At 47.1% G+C, this 20,415-nt stretch overlaps 2 protein-coding genes across 2 annotated transcripts in view; one reads left to right on the forward strand and one right to left on the reverse strand.

The window, feature by feature from the left end:
- On the forward strand, window positions 1-13,671 carry pold2 (polymerase (DNA directed), delta 2, regulatory subunit). Its single transcript, NM_001142711.1, is given in 11 exon segments — window positions 1-104; window positions 437-677; window positions 778-899; window positions 1,021-1,144; window positions 1,407-1,521; window positions 1,813-2,011; window positions 2,191-2,271; window positions 2,394-2,551; window positions 2,829-2,956; window positions 6,833-6,934; window positions 12,962-13,671. Coding segments are annotated over 10 exon segments (1,425 nt in total). The 5' UTR covers window positions 1-104; window positions 437-442; the 3' UTR covers window positions 13,123-13,671.
- The window catches only part of LOC106580579 (adipocyte enhancer-binding protein 1), a 27,020-nt gene continuing 20,092 nt past the window's right edge, over window positions 13,488-20,415 (reverse strand). The window contains 17 exon segments of the mRNA XM_014161790.2: window positions 13,488-14,600; window positions 14,696-14,862; window positions 15,092-15,191; window positions 15,287-15,426; window positions 15,685-15,815; window positions 15,916-16,353; window positions 16,614-16,786; window positions 16,961-17,010; window positions 17,013-17,136; window positions 17,432-17,628; window positions 17,725-17,848; window positions 18,039-18,130; window positions 18,249-18,393; window positions 18,588-18,672; window positions 18,757-18,896; window positions 19,622-19,731; window positions 19,943-20,020. Coding sequence (XP_014017265.2) covers window positions 14,229-14,600; window positions 14,696-14,862; window positions 15,092-15,191; window positions 15,287-15,426; window positions 15,685-15,815; window positions 15,916-16,353; window positions 16,614-16,786; window positions 16,961-17,010; window positions 17,013-17,136; window positions 17,432-17,628; window positions 17,725-17,848; window positions 18,039-18,130; window positions 18,249-18,393; window positions 18,588-18,672; window positions 18,757-18,896; window positions 19,622-19,731; window positions 19,943-20,020 — 2,666 coding nt within the window. The 3' untranslated portion in view covers window positions 13,488-14,228.

The following is a 20,415-nucleotide window of genomic DNA, read 5'->3' on the forward strand; positions in this document are numbered from 1 at the left end:
CGCGGGACATACTTATGCTCTTTTGAAAGCACAAACTCCTCTCCACAAGTAAACGTGCATTTCAACAAAATCGCATTTTTGTCACGAATAAAAGGCCAGTAAAGGTAATGTAAATACTTTATTTAGCGCAATGACGTTTTTCGGTTTTCGCAGGACACTGCTTTTGTTGGCAACAACAAGACGTTAGCAGCTAGCTCAGGTAGCTAACTAACTGAAGCTAAAGTATTTGCGAGCTAACGTTATTAACCACACTCACATTTGCAGATCACGTTACAATCATTGTAACTATTAATGAGCTGAGTTGAGGTTTAGCTAGCAGTTGTGGAGATGGCATATGGACTGTTCAAACTACCTAAACTAGCAAGGATACCGTGCTCATTACAGCTGCAATGCATGATCCCATATCATGTGTTTAATTTGTTAACCGTCTCCCCAGGCAGCCATGTTCTCTGAGGTAAGCGCCCCTCAGGAGGGTTCCTGTTCTCTTCTGTTGTGTCGTCCTGGCTCCGAGGACCAGGAGCCCTCTGTGTTTGACAGGGTCAAGCCGGCCTACTCACCCTGCTCTGAGCGTTTCAAGCTGGGGGAGCGCAGCTTCAACCGCCAGTATGCGCACATTTACGCCACACGACTCATGCAGATGAGCCCCCTGCTCACGGAGAGGGCCCAGCAGAAATGGGGTAAGTGTAGGGTTGACACCTAGCTCTCCAATTTGCTGCAACAGTTCATACACCAATACCTTGCTGAGAGTAAACTCTGTCCTGACTCCCTCCCTGTCAGGTGCAGATGTAAGGATCAGGAAGTTGTGTGATCTGCAGATGGGTGAGCAGTGTTGCATTGTGGGAACCCTGTTCAAGCACATGGAACTGCAGCCATCCATTCTGAAGGAAATCAGTGAGGAAGTAAGAAGTTGCTAACATAAAATCAATCAGACTTTGATTGTCATGAAACAAACAGGATTGTTTGCCAAAGTCTGTATACTGGTTCTGGTAGTAACTCATCAACTACATCTCTCTCTCTTAGCACAATCTGCTGCCCCAGCCTCCGCGCACCAGGTACATCAGCGACTCAGATGAGTTGATACTGGAGGACGAGCTGCAGAGGATCAAACTAGAGGGCAATATTGACGTGGACAAGTTTGTCACAGGTTTCTGTCTCCTCTGTACCTTCTACCTATTGTATCAGGATAGACACATTTGTCTCAGGTTTCTGTCTCCTCTGTACCTTCTACCTATTGTATCAGGATAGACACGTTTGTCTCAGGTTTCTGTCTCCTCTGTACCTTCTACCTATTGTATCAGGATAGACACGTTTGTCTCAGTTCTCATGATCATGTAGTAATTATGACCGCCTCCTTTGTTTTGTTGTTTTCATTATTTATGTTTCTCGCTCTCCTTTCTCACTCTTAGGTAGTGTTATTGCTATTTACGGTGCAGAGAAGAATGATGGGAAATTCACAGTGGATGATTTCTGTACTGCTGACCTCCCCCCGCAGACCCCCAGAACCACCCTCAGCTCAGACAGGTACACACAATACCTAACCTTGTGAAATGTCAAACTTTAGTAGTGTACCAGTATCACAACACTACAAAGGAAACTAAACAGGAAGCAGGCCTAAATTCTAGAGGAAAACAGTCGTAATGTTGGATTAAACAGCCTTGTGTTGTCACATTTGTTTATTTTACAAGCTATAGCACACAATATTTAACAAAAGTATGTTTTAAAGGACCAAAGCATAGTCTGCTTTTTCTTTTTTGCCAAGGAAAATGTGGTATTGTGATAACACTAAACTGTAATATATTATGTTGTGTGTAGGTTTGTGCTGCTGTTGTCAGGTTTGGGTCTGGGCGGTAGTCATGCAGACAGTATGCTGGCTTTACAGCTGCTTGTTGACATGGTAACGGGTCACCTAGGTGACCAGGGGGAGCAGAGTGGTGCGTCGACAATCTCCAGGGTCCTCCTGGCCGGGAACCTTCTGAGCCAAAGCACACAGGACAAGGACGCATCCACCAAGGTGAGGGGACTTATTTAGCTGTGACATCTATTCATTTCAGTTGATGAGAAAGTGAGCTATTACCGTAGCTAACACTTATCAAATCCTTATAGTAAAAATGTCTTGACTTAGAGGCTACTGGTTCATTTTGAACTGTCCAGTGTGTGTGATGTTTTCCTAACTGTGTATTGTCCCTCCAGGCTAAATACTTGACTAAGAAAACCCAGGCAGGCACTGTGGATGCCATGCGTCTGCTGGATGAGATGCTGATGCAGCTGGTGGTGAGTTCCAGAGATTCCTACCACCTACACCAGGGATGTCACAACCTGGGTAATATTTATCTAGTTTGCCATAGAATGTGCCATTCATTCAGTTATCTAACGTGTGTCCTCCTCTCTTCTAGTCGTCAGTTCCAGTGGATGTGATGCCGGGCCAGTATGATCCTACTAACTATACCCTGCCCCAGCAGCCCCTACACCACTGTATGTTCCCCCTCTCCTCCACCTACCCCACCCTGCTGCTGGCCTCCAACCCACACCAGGCCACCCTGGACGGGGTGAGGTGAGTCAACAACCCTGGGGCTTCTGGACCTAGGGCTGGGAAACATTTTGTTTGTTTTGACCAACTTCACAAAGCTTTCTCTGTGGAAGAGTAATGTGGTCACTGTTTTCAAATGGGATTTTGTTATTGCCATAACCTTTTGCATTAAGCTAGCAAATGTATTTCCTGATGCCCTTTGTACTACAGATATGTGCTAGCTAGGTTTAAGTTGGGTTGTGTATGTCATGTGAAGTTGTCTGTAAGGAGCCAATGCAAAGGTCTTTCCTGTATGCCGTAGGATCCTGGGGACGTCAGGGCAGAATGTGAAAGACATCCAGAAGTACAGCAGCATGGACAGTCACCTGGAGATACTGGAGAACACACTGAGGCTTAGACACCTCGCCCCTACTGCACCTGACACACTGGGTATGAACACACACCTCACCCCTACTGTACCTGACACACTGGGTATGAACACACACCTCCCCCCTACTGTACCTGACACACTGGGTATGAACACACACCTCCCCCCTACTGTACCTGACACACTGGGTATGAACACACACCTCCCCCCTACTGCACCTGACACACTGGGTATGAACACACACCTCTCTCCTACTGCACCTGACACACTGGGTATGAACACACACCTCCCCCCTACTGCACCTGACACACTGGGTAAGAACACACACCTCCCCCCTACTGCACCTGACACACTGGGTATGAACACACACCTCCCCCCTACTGCACCTGACACACTGGGTATGAACACACACCTCCCCCCTACTGCACCTGACACACTGGGTATGAACACACACCTCACCCCTACTGTACCTGACACACTGGGTATGAACACACACCTCACCCCTACTGCACCTGACACACTGGGTATGAACACACACCTCACCCCTACTGCACCTGACACACTGGGTATGAACACACACCTCCCCCCTACTGCACCTGACACACTGGGTATGAACACACACCTCACCCCTACTGTACCTGACACACTGGGTATGAACACACACCTCCCCACTACTGCACCTGACACACTGGGTATGAACACACACCTCCCCCTACTGCACCTGACACACTGGGTATGAACACACACCTCACCCCTACTGTACCTGACACACTGGGTATGAACACACACCTCCCCCCTACTGCACCTGACACACTGGGTATGAACACACACCTCACCCCTACTGCACCTGACACACTGGGTATGAACACACACCTCCCCCCTACTGCACCTGACACACTGGGTATGAACACACACCTCACCCCTACTGCACCTGACACACTGGGTATGAACACACACCTCCCCCCTACTGTACCTGACACACTACATGCACAATACCCATCAATGCAGTTGCTCATTACCATAATAACACTTCCCCATGCCAATGCAATGCATTTCCAATCTGATTATATTACAAACCAAACATTTCCAATCACATCACCGAAATCAAGCAGTAGACTTGGCAGCAACGCCAATAAAGAAAATCACGCCTCTTTCTGACATTTGCCACGCATTTCCAAAAGCTCGCAAATAACTAAATAATGCAAGCCCAGCCAGGCTGCCTGTTCTTACCCAGGCTCAAAAGAGTTGCAGCCGCCTTAAGGCTGTGTTGAACCTCCTCAGCAGTCTCGTTCCACTCCCCCCGGAATTTGCTTGTAAGATCCTTCTCAAATGCTGGTTGAATCAGCTGCGCTTTCCTCCTGTACAACATGCTCCATCTGTGCTCACTGAATACGTTTTTCAATGTTGAAAAAGAGTTCTCGCAAGTTGCCATGGATGCTCCAAATGTTAAACCCAGCTTCAATGCCATCATCACAGTAGGCATTGCTTTTAGAGTCCCGGAGTATCTATCCAAAGTGCTCTGCGTAGGCCATTTTTCTAATCCAAATTGGGCGATTTCAGTCTGTAGAAATTGCCGTGCGACAGTAAACTCAGTTTCCACAAAGTCTCCTGAGATTAAGTCCAGCAGTGGTTTCACCATTTCCACATCATAAAGGTTTCATTCTCTAGTTGCAAGGCAACTTAAATCTTGCTGACATTTCTCCCAGTACAGCATCCAGAGTGCTGAAAAATGGTATTTTGCACTGACCTCTCATTATCCCCTTGTTGTTTTGACCACGTATTCTTTCAGATTATTACTCACTACTCTTTGCCAGTTGCTTGGAGCGAGGTGTCCATGTGCTTGTAATTCCTTGCAGGAATATTCCAGCCACTCTCTGCCTTTGAACCACGCGCTACAAAATGCCCGTTTTCTCCCACAGTACAGGCGGTTGGTTATTTCCCCAGACAAACCTGCGCTGGCTCCTCATCACCAAGGTCGTCAGGCACTAATGGAGGCGTCGGTGCTTGTAATAACCTGGTGGTGCTGCTGCTAGGATCTGTCTTGGTGGCTGCAGGCCCCTCGGGTTGGTTACCTCCTATGTCACCAGGCTGCAAGACAGTTGCGCAGGTGCCTCTGCTGCTGGGCTCGGCGGCCTTGGCCTCGGTGATTTAGCGTCGGCTCGGCGGCCTTGGCCTCGGTGATTTAGCGTCGGCTCGGCGGCCTTGGCCTCGGTGATTTAGCGTCGGCTCGGCGGCCTTGGCCTCGGTGATTTAGCGTCGGCTCGGCGGCCTTGGCCTCGGTGACAGGCTTCTCCCCCTCGCCGCTGCTTTGATCCGATCCTGCCGTTATACCCTGGCAAAGCATGGTGGATATTATAAAGCGGCTATCAGCTACCTACCTAACTTAACATTAGCTATATTCCATCCAGGTGCTAAGTGAAAAAAAGGTTTCTTCGCAGTACGTAACTTTGAAAGTAAACCCAAACGGTCAAATTGACCCCGCCCTTCTACGTTTTTTTTAACTGGTAAAATGTGTTTGACGTACGTATGATGCGTGCAAGGGAATTGCATGTATGAAGCATACACAACAAATCGGTTGGGCATGACGGAGGGGGCAGATTGTGGGACAGAATTAGGGATACAAACTGAGGGGGAACAATATTCTACCTAAGGGGGCATTGCCACCTCATACCTGACCCACTAGGTAACAACACACACACACCTCATACCTGACCCACTGGGTAACAACACACACACACCTCATACCTGACCCACTGGGTAACAACACACACACACCTCATACCTGACCCACTGGGTAACAACACACACACACCTCATACCTGACCCACTGGGTAACAACACACACACACCTCATACCTGACCCACTGGGTAACAACACACACACACCTCATACCTGACCCACTGGGTAACAACACACACACACCTCATACCTGACCCACTGGGTAACAACACACACACACCTCATACCTGACCCACTGGGTAACAACACACACACACCTCATACCTGACCCACTGGGTAACAACACACACACACCTCATACCTGACCCACTGGGTAACAACACACACACACCTCATACCTGACCCACTGGGTAACAACACACACACACCTCATACCTGACCCACTGGGTAACAACACACACACACCTCATACCTGACCCACTGGGTAACAACACACACACACCGCATACCTGACCCACTGGGTAACAACACACACACACCGCATACCTGACCCACTGGGTAACAACACACACACACCGCATACCTGACCCACTGGGTAACAACACACACACACCTCATACCTGACCCACTGGGTAACAACACACACACACCTCATACCTGACCCACTGGGTAACAACACACACACACCTCATACCTGACCCACTGGGTAACAACACACACACACCTCATACCTGACCCACTGGGTAACAACACACACACACCTCATACCTGACCCACTGGGTAACAACACACCTCATACCTGACCCACTGGGTAACAACACACACACCTCATACCTGACCCACTGGGTAACAACACACACCTCATACCTGACCCACTGGGTAACAACACACACCTCATACCTGACCCACTGGGTAACAACACACACCTCATACCTGACCCACTGGGTAACAACACACACCTCATACCTGACCCACTGGGTAACAACACACACCTCATACCTGACCCACTGGGTAACAACACACACCTCATACCTGACCCACTGGGTAACAACACACACCTCATACCTGACCCACTGGGTAACAACACACACCTCATACCTGACCCACTGGGTAACAACACACACCTCATACCTGACCCACTGGGTAACAACACACACCTCATACCTGACCCACTGGGTAACAACACACACACTTTCTCCCTCACTCTCTCCGGTTATACAGACTGAGGTACATGGCTTATCTTGTGTTGTTCTCTCAGGGTGTTATCCGTTCTACCTGAAGGACCCTTTCATCCTGGAGGAATGTCCTCATGTCTACTTCAGTGGCAACGCCCCCTCCTACCAGGCCAAACGCATCACAGGTGAGTCCCCACCGTTACTGGAAACCTGGCGTGACTGTTTATTCACATTGGAGCATTGCACTGTGCTGGTCCAGTATTACACACTGATAGTTGACAGTTGCCTGTCCTTTCTACACTGAACAAAAATATAAATGTAACATGCAACAATTTCAAAGATTTTACTGAGTTACAATTCATATAAGGAAGTCAGTCAATTTAAATAAATTCATTAGGCCCTAATCTATGGATTTCACATGACTGGGAATACAGCTATGCATCTGTTGGTCACAGATACCTTAAAAAAAGGTTAGGGTCGTGGATCAGAAAACCAGTCAGTATCTGGTGTGACCACCATTTGCCTCATGCAGCACGACACATCGCCTTCGCATAGAGTTGATCAGCCTGTGGAATGTTGTCCCACATTAGGGCTGTGGCAGTCATCAAATTTTGTCAGCTGGTTATTGTCATGCAAAAGACTGCCTGTCTCAGTAATTTACCGTGAATTAAGATTAGCATGTTTAGTCTCCAGGCTTCCACACATACACGCCAGCTGATGCATGCCTTAATAAAGTGGAATAAACTAGTTGAATGTACACCATCACAATAAATCCTTGATTTATTTTGGTCAGGTCTAAAACATTATGATATAATAAAACATTTTACACTTTGCCATCCGCCAAACCCAGGTTAGTCCATCGGACTACCAGATGGTGAAGTGTGATTTATCACTCAGAACGCATTTCCACTGCTCCAGAGTCTAATGGTGGCGAGCTTTACCCCACTCTAGCCGATGCTTGGCATTGCGTATGGATGATCTTAGGCTTGTGTGCGGCTGCTCGAAGGAAACCCATTTCATGAAGCTCCAGACGAACAGTTCTTGTGCTGACGTTGCTTCCAGAGGCAGTTTGGATCTCGGTAGTGAGTGTTGCAACCGAGGACAGACTATTTTTACGCACTTCTGCACTCAGCAGTCCTGCTCTGTCAGCTTGTGTGGCCTACCACTTCGCGGCTGAACCGTTGTTGCTCCTAGACGTTTCCACTTAACGATAACAGCACTTACAGTTGACCGGGGCAGAAATTTTACAAACACTTGTTAGAACGATGGCATCCTATGACGGTGCCACGTTGAAAGTCACTGAGCTCTTCAGTAAGGCCATTCTACTGCCAATATTTGTCTATGGAGATTGCATGGCAGTGTGCTCAATTTTATACACCTGTCAGCAACGGGTGTGGCTGAAATAGCCGAATCCACTAATTTAAAGGGGTGTCCAAATACACAAAAGTATTTCAGGTACATAGAATAGGAATTGTCCTACTGTAGGACTATGTTATCAGCCTATGCATCATACTGTAGGCCTATGTTATCAGGCTATGCATCATACTGTAGGCCTGTGTTATCAGGCTATGCATTATACTGTAGGCCTATGTTATCAGGATATGCATCATACTGTAGGCCTATGTTATCAGGCTATGCATCATACTGTAGTACTATGTTATCAGGCTATGCATCATACTGTAGGCCTATGTTATCAGGATATGCATCATACTGTAGGCCTATGTTATCAGGATATGCATCATACTGTAGGCCTATGTTAGCAGGATATGCATCATACTGTAGGCCAGTGTTATCAGGCTATGCATCATACTGTAGGCCTATGTTATCAGGATATGCATCATACTGTAGGCCTATGTTAGCAGGATATGCATCATACTGTAGACCTATGTTAGCAGGATATGCATCATACTGTAGGCCTATGTTATCAGGCTATGCATCATACTGTAGGCCTATGTTAGCAGGATATGCATCATACTGTAGGCCAGTGTTATCAGGATATGCATCATACTGTAGGCCTGTGTTATCAGGCTATGCATCATACTGTAGGCCTATGTTATCAGGCTATGCATCATACTGTAGGCCTGTGTTATCAGGCTATGCATCATACTGTAGGACTATGTTATCAGGCTATGCATCATACTGTAGGCCTATGTTATCAGGATATGCATCATACTGTAGGCCTATGTTATCAGGATATGCATCATACTGTAGGCCTATGTTATCAGGCTATGCATCATACTGTAGGCCTATGTTATCAGGATATGCATCATACTGTAGGCCTATGTTATCAGGATATGCATCATACTGTAGGCCTATGTTATCAGGATATGCATCATACTGTAGGCCTATGTTATCAGGATATGCATCATACTGTAGGCCTATGTTATTAGGATATGCATCATACTGTAGGCCTATGTTATCAGGATATGCATCATACTGTAGGCCTATGTTATCAGGCTATGCATCATACTGTAGGCCTATGTTATCAGGCTATGCATCATACTGTAGGCCTATGTTATCAGGCTATGCATCATACTGTAGGCCTATGTTATCAGGCTATGCATCATACTGTAGGCCTATGTTATCAGGCTATGCATCATACTGTAGGCCAATGTTATCAGGCTATGCATCATACTGTAGGCCAATGTTATCAAGCTATGCATCATACTGTAGGCCAATGTTATCAGGCTATGCATCATACTGTAGGCCTATGTTATCAGGCTATGCATCATACTGTAGGCCTATGTTATCAGGCTATGCATCATACTGTAGGCCTATGTTATCAGGATATGCATCATACTGTAGGCGTGTTCATTTATCTGACAATATATGTTTAAGTCCCGTGCCATTTTTTTATATGATTTTATAGTAAGAAGAATATAATTTGAATTTAGCTGAATAAAATAGAAAGGATATTTTTTTCCATTGCAGAGTGAGTTTGCGTATGAAGTGAATATATTGAGCATAAAAGTGATCATTTGAAACAGGTCCTATATGCTAGATTTAGTTATTTGGCAACTTTAGATGTGAATGATACAAACCTTAGAAATCAACATATACGGACTGCATGGTGCGACTTTATAGGCTATTAATGTAGCAAAAAAAGTTTGCGCTCTGTTCCTGGCGTCAGGCTGTTCTCTCAAGTATTCATATTTTCACCCATCAGACTATTCTCCAATTGAATCTTTACCAATATTCAAAATTAGTTTTAGATTAGAATGGCCCATTATCAAAATGGCAGGGGGAAAAGACATGTAATCTGTATGCACTAGAATAGTGAATGGAGGCCGCGTGCTTTCCCGCCGGTCGGTTTTGTAGCGGAGCATGTGCTTAATATGAGCAGCTGAAAAATGTATATAAGAACACTTATTTCACTCCATGCATCAGCCACTGTTTGAGGAGCATGCTCTCGCTGCCTGACTGGTGATATTCCTGTTTGAGGAGCATGCTCTCGCTGCCTGACTGGTGATATTCCTGTTTGAGGAGCATGCTCTCGCTGCCTGACTGGTGATATTCCTGTTTGAGGAGCATGCTCTCGCTGCCTGACTGGTGATATTCCTGTTTGAGGAGCATGCTCTCGCTGCCTGACTGGTGATATTCCTGTTTGAGGAGCATGCTCTCGCTGCCTGACTGGTGATATTCCTGTTTGAGGAGCATGCTCTCGCTGCCTGACTGGTGATATACCGCCCAAACTGTATGTCATGGGCTCTCCAACCTTGTTCCTGCAGCTACCCAGTGCTTAATATGGGAAACCATGTGAAATTTGTTTGGGAACATCGATAGTAACATGTTTCAGCAAATGAAATATATTTCAGTAAACTGTTGACAGGCCGTCTGCGTGCTGGAGAATGGATTAAAGGAGAGCGAGGAGGATTTGGAAAGGCATGGTGGTGAGATTCTGTATAGCTAAAGGTAATGTCACCCAATTAATTATGAAAATATAAAAAAAATGCCTTATTACTAGACTATTCAAATACAAATTCACTATAATTGTAGGCTAACTCTAAGCCGCCCTTCAGTCAATGAACCAACCGCTTTGCCTAGGGCTGTACGTTCCCTCCCAGACTTATGGATAGACATTTTGGTTTAGCATAAGGTAACCAGTCCATCCAGTATGCATAAAAGTACAGTCCACACTCAAAGGCAATTACTGAAATTCTGTTTGATTTTTGGAGTATAGGTTAGACTAATTATGTACCAAAGACATCTTAAATCTGTTGAGTTTTTCTGCCATGGTTATATGGGGTAGGCTATGTATTGTACGGCACAATCATCATTTTAATTCCGTTTTTTTTCCCGGGCCTGGGCTCATTAAGCCTATGCATAAGCTCTAATGAAGCCCCCTAATACAGCCAGGTCATCTGATTAGCTGGCTGCCTCAGACAGATTTGCATATTTCGAGTTGTAACCGAACACGTGGATGTCAATTTTAAGGCAGCCTCCCGCACCTCTGATTCAGAGGGGTTGGGTTAAATGCGGAAGACACATTTCACTAAACTGAAAACATTGACTAGGTATCCCCTTCCTTTAATATGCTTGAAGGTGTTTTGAATTAATCATCACCTTATAAAGCGCTGTCTGTTGAGTTTAGGCTTTGAAACAACATCCACAGCAACCATGTTTTACAGTTTCAACCCCGTTGAACTTTTCTTCAAATTGATCATTATAGTGAGGTGAGTTTTAAAAGTATGATAGGCCTAAGTGTTGGATGTGATTTTTGATTACGTTTGCTTTGATGTCAGTGGTTTGAGGGACAATAGAGCCCTGAGTACCAGGCCATTAAGACCTGATGGTAATTAGCAGGTTGGGTACTACCAAAGCATGTCCAGGGTGCATAAAGGAGATTACCATGACTCAACGGTCACATGGAATTTTACTGCGGTCATGACTGCTGTTGTGGCGGTAATACAGTTACTGCAGTAGCCCTAGTCCCACTGCTCTTCAATGGCTGTGTGAAGTTTCTGGATATTGGTGGGAACTGGAACATGCTGTTGTACGTGTCAATCCAGAGCATCCCAAACAAGCTCAGTGGGTGACATGTCTAGTGAGTATGCAGGACATGGAAGAAACTGGGACATGTTCAGCTTCCAGGAATTGTGTACAGATCCTTGCGACATCGGGCCGTACATTATCATGCTGAAACATGAGGTGATGGCGGCGGATGAATGGCACGACAATGGGCCTCAGGATCTCATCACGGTATCTCTGTGCATTCAAATTGCCATCGATAAAAAGCTATTATGTTTGTTGTCTGTAGCTTATGCCTGCCCATACCATATCCCCACTGCCACCATTGGGCACTCTGTTCACAATGTTGACATCAGCAAACCGTTCGCCCACGCGACGCCATACTCTGTCTGCCATCTGCCCGGTACAGTTGAAACCGGGATTCCTCCATAAAGAGCACACTTCTCCAGCGTGCCAGTGACCATCAAAGGTCAGCATTTGCCCAATGACGTCGGTTACGATGCCAAACTGCCGTCAGGTAAAGACCCTGGTGAGGACGATTAGCACGCAGAAGAGCTTCCCTGAGACGGTTTCTGACAGTTTGTGCAAAAATCCTTCAGTTGTTCAAACCCACAGTTTCATCAGCTGTCTGGGTGGCTGGTCTCAGACGATCCCACAGGGAAAGAAGCCAGATGTGGAGGTCCTGGACTGGCGTGGTTACACGTGGTCTGCGGTTGTGAGGGTAGTTGGACGTACTGCCAAATTCTCTAAAACATTGGAGGTGGTTTATGGTAGAGAAAAACATTCAATTAGCAACAGCTCTGGGGGACATTCCTGCAATCGGAATGCGAATTGCGCGCTCCCTCAACTTGAGACATCTGTGGTATTGTGTTGTGTGACAAAACTGCACATTTTAGAGTGGCATTTTATTGACCCCAGCACAAGGTGCACCTGTGTAATGATCATGCCATTTAATCAGCTTCTTGATATGCAACACCTGTCAGATGGATGGATTATCTTGGTAAAGGAGAAAAGCTCACTAACAGGGATGTAAACACTTTGTATGCAACATTTTCTGGGAGCTTTTATTTCAGATCATGAAACATGGGACCAACACTTTACATGTTATGTTTAATTTTTTTGTTCAGTGTACATTGTATGGGATCTTTTGCCATATATATATGTTTTAGCAACTGGTGTACTGTAATTGCATGGGTGACATGGGGTGTAATCTAATGACCAGTTACACGCCCCACCCTCCCTAGGTGCTGAAGGTCAGGAAGTCCTCCTGGTGGCTATCCCAGAGTTCAGCAGCACTCAGACAGCCTGCCTGATCAACCTCCGGACTCTGGAGTGTGAGCCAATCCGCTTCTCTTCCTTCTCTGCTGGTGATGACGAGGAGAGTGAGATGAACATCAGCCACTGAAGGAGCAACACTCACTCATTCCTCAGCCCCTTCCCCTGGTCCTCAAATGGAATCAGGTTGTACACTATCAAAATGTTTGTAAAGTGTCTGCTGAAGTCTCTCATTGGTTTCTCTTGATCAGCAAAGATATCAGTCATTTCATATATATATATTAGTAAATATGGAGGTTCAATGATGCTGTTTGAGTAGAAGGAAACGTGTTGCTAATGAAAGGTGTGTGTGTGTGTGAAAATAATTGTGATGGAACGGACTGTCTACTGAAGCGCTTTGTTTGTGTGCCGGTGCCCAGACTCCTGTATTTGTCAACGCGTATCGTTTCCATTTTAGTATGGTAGATGATGTCATGAAGAAAAACAAAACACAAATTCTGTACGTAAATGAGCCTTTATTCATTGAAAAAATAACTTTCCTCAGCTAAGTTATGAGGAACATTTCAGAAAATCTCGTTCTCTCAACCTTCAACTAACATTTTAATGTCTGTCGGTATTATGGTTTTGCTGTCATGGGTGAAAATAATGTAAATAAATCCACACTTTTATAAGAAATAAACTTTGCGTCTTTGTTTTTACTCTTCAGGGGTGGAGGTGGTAAAAATAAGTTTCATTTACAACCAGCAGCAGATCTACATGATCTCTGAAGCACCTTCTCTAGGAAGGCATTGGATTGGTGTAAAAGGACTTTCCCAGATATCAGTACTGACATTTTCATTTGTGTTGAACTTCGTATCAAAAGACCTATTCGAGCAGTTATACAGAACACGGACATTAGCTTGTGTGCCTGACTGTATTCAACATCATTGTTCCTTTTGAGTTTCTGTAAATATACCTAAATGCTTCTTGTGGCCCTTTTGTAGATCTGAAAGAATGGATGGGTTCAGTAATATAGGAGGGGGAGAGTCAGTCTATCCTATTGGAGTTTAAGCCATATTGCTTAAACATATCCAGTCCATTCAGATGTTCAAGGGGTTACTTAATTGTCCAGGAATTGAGTTAACAGTCTGGGCTTGACTGACAAATTGGTCCTGTTCAACTTCTTCCTTCCGTACCTTGATTATTTTAAGGAAGTGGGGAGGAAGGATGTATTGGAACAAGGTCTTGGTGTTACCCTTAGTAATCGTCGATCTCGTAGTTGTAATCCAAGATGGAGTCTGTGAAACCTTCTGGCGCCGATGTTTGCCCCTCTCCTATGAGCCACGAGTCGTACCAGGCAGTGGTGGGCTCCGCCTCTGTTGTCGTGGGAACCGGCGTGGTTGTCGGGGGCAAAGTCGTTGTCAATCTCATCAGTTTCTGTTGTCGTAGACGACGGAGGCGGCCGAGCCTCCGCTTTTGCTGGCGCATGCGAATCGTCTCGGGTTCATTGGCGGCAGCGCCGTTGTTATGCACCACACGGCTGTTACCGTTGGAGGCGGTGTTCCGTCGTGTTCCACCGTTGCCGTGGCTGAGCAGGCGGATGGGCTTGTTGCCGTGCAGGGCCATGATCTGTTGATGAATAGATAGCATTTATATAGCGCTTCATTGGCTCTCAAAGGGCTAATAGGTAACCTAATTATAATTGTAGGTGTAGCAGTACCCACCTGTTTGATGCGGTCCCAGTTGGACTTGGCCAGGTTAAAGCTACAGGTAGTTGGCCCTGGCTCGTAGCCCACCACACACAGCTTGGTCAGGGGGGTGAAGCCTTCTGCCCGCACCGTCACACGGTACTCACCTGGGTTCAACAAGCGCCAGTAGTCCCCTGTTACAGCTGTGGAGGGAGCAGAGGGGTTAGACTGCACACTCAGTGAGGATAGCAGGCTCTTGGAGTGCTTTTGGTTTGTTCAGGGGCAAAGGGACAGCAGGCTGTTACCAATAGTGCTCACCTGAAGTTTCATGAATCTGCCAATATGGCGGTGCATGGCAACACTGATTTGTTAAGCAGTAATGCAGGAGGCAGTATGGGGTATGGCTGACATGCAGCCAGACACTGTACCCACCTGTAGTGACATCATGGTTGACCCCCTCTACAGACACTGTGGCATTAGTGATGGGGTTCCCCTCTTTGTCTTTCACCACGCCCCTGATCCCACGATGTACCTGGGTGAAGTGAAAACCAGGGGTCAAAAGGTCACGGTCACTATACAGCCACTCCATGACTAGGTGTGTTTGGTAAAGTGTGTGTGTGATATTACCTGCTCCATGAAGGTGAGCATGGCCTCTCTGTTCTTCTCCCACTCAATGACCAGCTCAGTCTGATGAGGGAACTTATCACAGCCCAGGAACACTGACAGCTCCAGACAGTTAGTGTGCAGGTAGCTGAAGTCATTCATACCTGAGGACGGAGGAGGATAGGGGGGAGGGAGAGATGGGAAGGAGAAAGGGACGAGGGAGAGACAAAGGAACCAATTATTGGCCACCAGAGAGTGGCATTATCCTCAAAAGTGGGTACTTTACTCAGATTACTGATTAATGTTTCATTACACAGTTTAAACTTGTTGAACGTAATGTTGACTATCGTAACAAATTCCTTATTGAACAGCAGACAACAATGTAATGAAAAGGGATGTTGTCGGTTTGACTGTGTACTCACTTCCTGTGATGGGCTTCCACTTGGCACGGTTGATGATTCCGACGCCGCCAGTGATGTCATCGCTGTGACAGGAGCCGTGGGAAGTGTATGTCATCGACAGGTGAGTGGAGGCATAGGAGATAGCCAACCACCTGATGGCCCCACACACACACACACACACACACACACACAAATAGTCAGATATGTGGGATAATCTGATTGTTGACCTGTGGTTACCTTCAGGCTACACACCTGAAAAAGGAGGCGTCTGCTGTGGTCCTGGGTTCATCCTCAGGCTCTGCTTCCTGATGTCCCCCTCTGTCATCCTCCTCTTCCTCTTCCCTGTGGCCATAGCCATGCCCCCTCCACTCCTCCTCCGGCTGCTGGTATCCCCTGTTCCACCGGTCCTCTTCCGGCTCCTGGTATCCCCTGTTCCACCGGTCCTCTTCCGGCTGCTGGTATCCCCTGTTCCAACGGTCCTCTTCCGGCTGCTGGTATCCCCTGTTCTGCCTGTCCTCTTCTGGTTCCTGGTATCCCCTGTTCCAACGGTCCTCTTCCGGCTGCTGGTATCCCCTGTTCCAACGGTCCTCTTCTGGTTCCTGGTATCCCCTGTTTCTATCATCATCCTCTGGCTCCTCACGGTCGTAGCCCCTATCCCAATCTGTCCCTCTGTCATACTCGTCCTCGTACCTAGAAGAATGATTTAGTTGATAGTTTATTTGGTTTCATGTCATTATTGCTCTGCCAAAAAGAGAGTGCAGGAAGAGGGAGAGTGAATGGGAGAGAGAGAGAGAGTGGGAGTGGGCGAGAGAGTGGGAGTGGGTGAGAGTGGGGGAGAGAGAGAGAGAGAGGGTGGGAGTGGGCGAGAGAGTGGGAGTGGGCGAGAGAGTGGGAGTGGGCGAGAGAGGTGAGAGTGGGAGAGAGAGAGAGAGAGGGTAAGCGCCTCGTACTGTCTCTTCTTGCGGCTGTGTGCCCTGTCTCTCTCGCTGGTGCTGGCGGCCTTGGTTAGGCGGTGGTTGTCGTAGGGGTAGGCCACTACCCTCTCCCCTCCCTGGAAGTTGGCCCCCAGTACAAACGGGTGGTTCTCCATCCACGAGATGATGGCTTGAGTCTCCACAGCTATCTGCAGGACAAGAACAACAAACAGCAGCTGTCATGTTGAGGCGATAGACAGAGAAAGAGGACTTCCTCGTACTGTCTCTGCTCTTCACACATCTACATTTATTTTCTTCCTCTTCCCCATCCTCTCCCTCCTTCCCTCCCACCCTCCCCCAATCCCCTCCCTCCCTTCACACACCTTGTCGTCCCCCACGGAGTCAGCAGGGATCTTGACATGGTGATTGGGGTCAGTTTGGGCACCATACCCTTGTCCTCTGCCTCCCACAGAACACTGTTCAGGTCAGGGAAGTTGTGGAAGATGTCATGGCCGTCCTCCGTCCAGTGGCCTGTGGTCCAACCACTCAGCTCTGAACCCTGTGGTGGCAATGGGACATAATGTTATGGAGAGAACCCGACAGAACGTCCTTACAGAACGTCTTAGGATTTGCTTGAATGTGTCTAGTCTTGTTTAAAATATCTTCTCTTAAGAAAAATCCATTTGGGTGCCAGACTGTTCCTGCATGCAAGAATACTTGCCTACAGCAAGTTGGCTAAATCACAAACTGTCTGGCACCTAACTTTTCTTTTTCTTTTTAGAAAAAAACATTTGCACCCGGGAAGAGTAAAGGAGGTACAGGTGGTAATACCATGTATAGTGCCCAGTACTAACCGCTATGAGGGCCTTCTCCTGTCCGTCAGGATTCAGAGAGGGCACCAGGTGGGTACGTATTCCCTCCACCAGGCGGCGCACTCTGGGGTTGCCGTCTCTGTACTCCTTACAAAGGTACTGCATCAGAAGAAGAACCATCTCCCGCCCTGTCGCCTCATTTCCATGGAGACCAGCCGTGTATCGGAACTCTGGCTCACCTAAGGGGGGAAAACACAGATCGTCATAGTCTTTCCATGCTAAAGAGGACACAAGTACAGAGCTTTCTGTGAAAGACAGTATTTGTTTATTCCCACCTATCTCGTGTTCTGTGGGGTTGCCTGATATCACCATGGCCACGATGTCTAGTCCATTGGAGCTGCGGCCCAGGCTGTACATACTGGTGATGTTGGGACACTCCTCAGACACAGACTTCATCAGCTACAGTAGAGACACAGTGGAAAGCAGAGGTCACCAACTCTGGTTCTGGAGACCTACAGTCTGTGCAGGACCTTGTTACAGCCAAACACATCTGATTTTAACCAATCATCAGTGTCAAGACAGTGTTGAAGTCATTTGTAACATTAGACCTGAATCCAGTTCATGAAGGTGGTACTCATCACCATCTCACCGTGACCATATCTGAGTAGTTGTGATGTCTGAAGTCCAGGTACTGGACTGGAGTCACCTCATTCTGCAACCTCTGGTAGGCACTGGTGGGGTCTGAGGACACAAACACACAGCATGACTGTTTGTGTGTGTGTGTGTGTGTGTGAGTGTGTTTGTGTGTTGGTGTGTGTGTGTGTGTGTGTGTGTGTGTGTGTGTTTGTGTGTGACTCACCAGGCAGTGGGCATCCCAGCACCTCCAGCCTCATACAGCAACTGCCGTTCCAGCTCTGAGGGATGACTCTGATGTAGCGAGCTAGTATGGGCTCAGCTAACTGATTCAGCACTGGGGTGTCCTTATCAGAGTTACCAAAGAACAACTGGAGAGAGAGAAAGGAAGAGAGAGAGAGAGAGAGAGGAGGTAAAGAGATGGAGAGATAGAGAAATATAGGACTCAATGGCCAGACAGTAAACATTTGCGCCCCATGAAGAGAGGATCAGAGTGAACCCTTCTTGGGAGCTAAGCTGACAAAAGCCTGATTTGAAAGTGTAGCTGTGAGGCTAACAGACTCACCCAGTCAGAGTAACCGTCATTCATGGTCGTCCATTCTCTGCTGTCATTACTGAATTGCACATAGTACGATGTCACAAAGTCACTCCTGAAACACAAAGTTTAGCCACCATTTGATTTAAATCTCTGTAGTTAAAACATGCCCTTACGTGTGTGTGTGTGTGTGTCTTACTCATTGCGTGAGTCTCGTCCTTGTGTTATGATCCCAGTAAACTCTGTTGCTCTGCGAGCGTCAATCTCAAACCAGTGAATGTTGTCCTCTTGGTTAGGACACCACGCCCCACCACGCATGTCCTCCTCATCCTCTGAAGCCTGGAAACCATACCGTTTTAGGGAGGAGGGTTTACCCTCAGGGTTAATGTGTGAGAGGTTACCCTCAGGGTTAATGTGTGAGAGGTTACCCTCAGGGTTAGGGTTCATGTGTGAGGGGTTACCCTCAGGGTTAGGGTTCATGTGTGAGGGGTTACCCTCAGGGTTAGGGTTAATGTGTGAGGGGTTACCCTCAGGGTTAGGGTTCATGTGTGAGGGGTTACCCTCAGGGTTAATGTGTGAGAGGTTACCCTCAGGGTTAGGGTTCATGTGTGAGGGGTTACCCTCAGGGTTAGGGTTCATGTGTGAGGGGTTACCCTCAGGGTTAGGGTTCATGTGTGAGGGGTTACCCTCAGGGTTAGGGTTAATGTGTGAGGGGTTACCCTCAGGGTTAGGGTTCATGTGTGAGGGGTTACCCTCAGGGTTAGGGTTCATGTGTGAGAGGTTACCCTCAGGGTTAGGGTTCATGTGTGAGGGGTTACCCTCAGGGTTAGGGTTAATGTGTGAGGGGTTACCCTCAGGGTTAGGGTTCATGTGTGAGGGGTTACCCTCAGGGTTAATGTGTGAGGGGTTACCCTCAGGGTTAGGGTTCATGTGTGAGGGGTTACCCTCAGGGTTCATGTGTGAGGGGTTACCCTCAGGGTTCATGTGTGAGGGGTTACCCTCAGGGTTCATGTGTGAGGGGTTACCCTCAGGGTTAAGGTGTGAGGGTTAAGGTTGAGGGTTACCTGCATGTTGAGCCGTGCCCTGCCCTGGCTGTAACGGTGGTGAGACATGGAGGAGGCCAGCAGCTGGTCTGATTCTATCCTGTGAGACTCCATACCCAGTGGAGGACACTCTGCCACCAGGGGAAAACATCTCAGTCACACACACTTCACAAACATTCATAACCACACTGGAAAACATCATACGGTATGCTAATGGTTTCTGGAAACCGATTATGTCAAATAAATTGAATTATTATACTAGTCAGATTACAAAAATGGTGAATATGAAGATGACATGGAGATAAAGGTATTTTTGTATTTGGATGGTAGTAGTTGACTTACTTTTGGGCTCTTTGAATACGGGTGGTTTCTTCTTGGCTTTTTCCCTATCTTCCTCCTCCCTCCTCTGCTGAGCTCTCTCTGTTAAAGAACACCCATAGTCAATCACTAATTACCATTCCAGTAATCGATTGTGTGTGTGTGTGCGTGAGCTCGTTAAGAGTGTTGGGCCAGTAACTTAAAGGTTGGTTCTTTGAATCCCCGAGCTGAAGAAGCAACCTTTCAGTTAGGTGAAAAATCTGCCCATGTGCCCTTGAGCAAGGCACATATCCCTAATTGCTCCTGTAAGTCTCTCTGGGTAAGAGCGTCTGCTAAATAACTCCAATGAAAAGGTGCCTGTGCCGTGCCTGCGTGTGTGTGGCCAAATGCAGTAATGCCTCTGGGTTCCTTTCTATCTCTCCAAATCCAGGAATGTGCTGATTTAAATTCACATGAATTTTATTGTATTCAGTAAATCTAGAGACAGGCTGCAGCAT

Source organism: Salmo salar, chromosome ssa20 (genome assembly GCF_905237065.1).
Source record: "Salmo salar chromosome ssa20, Ssal_v3.1, whole genome shotgun sequence".
NCBI classification, from domain to species: domain Eukaryota; kingdom Metazoa; phylum Chordata; class Actinopteri; order Salmoniformes; family Salmonidae; genus Salmo; species Salmo salar.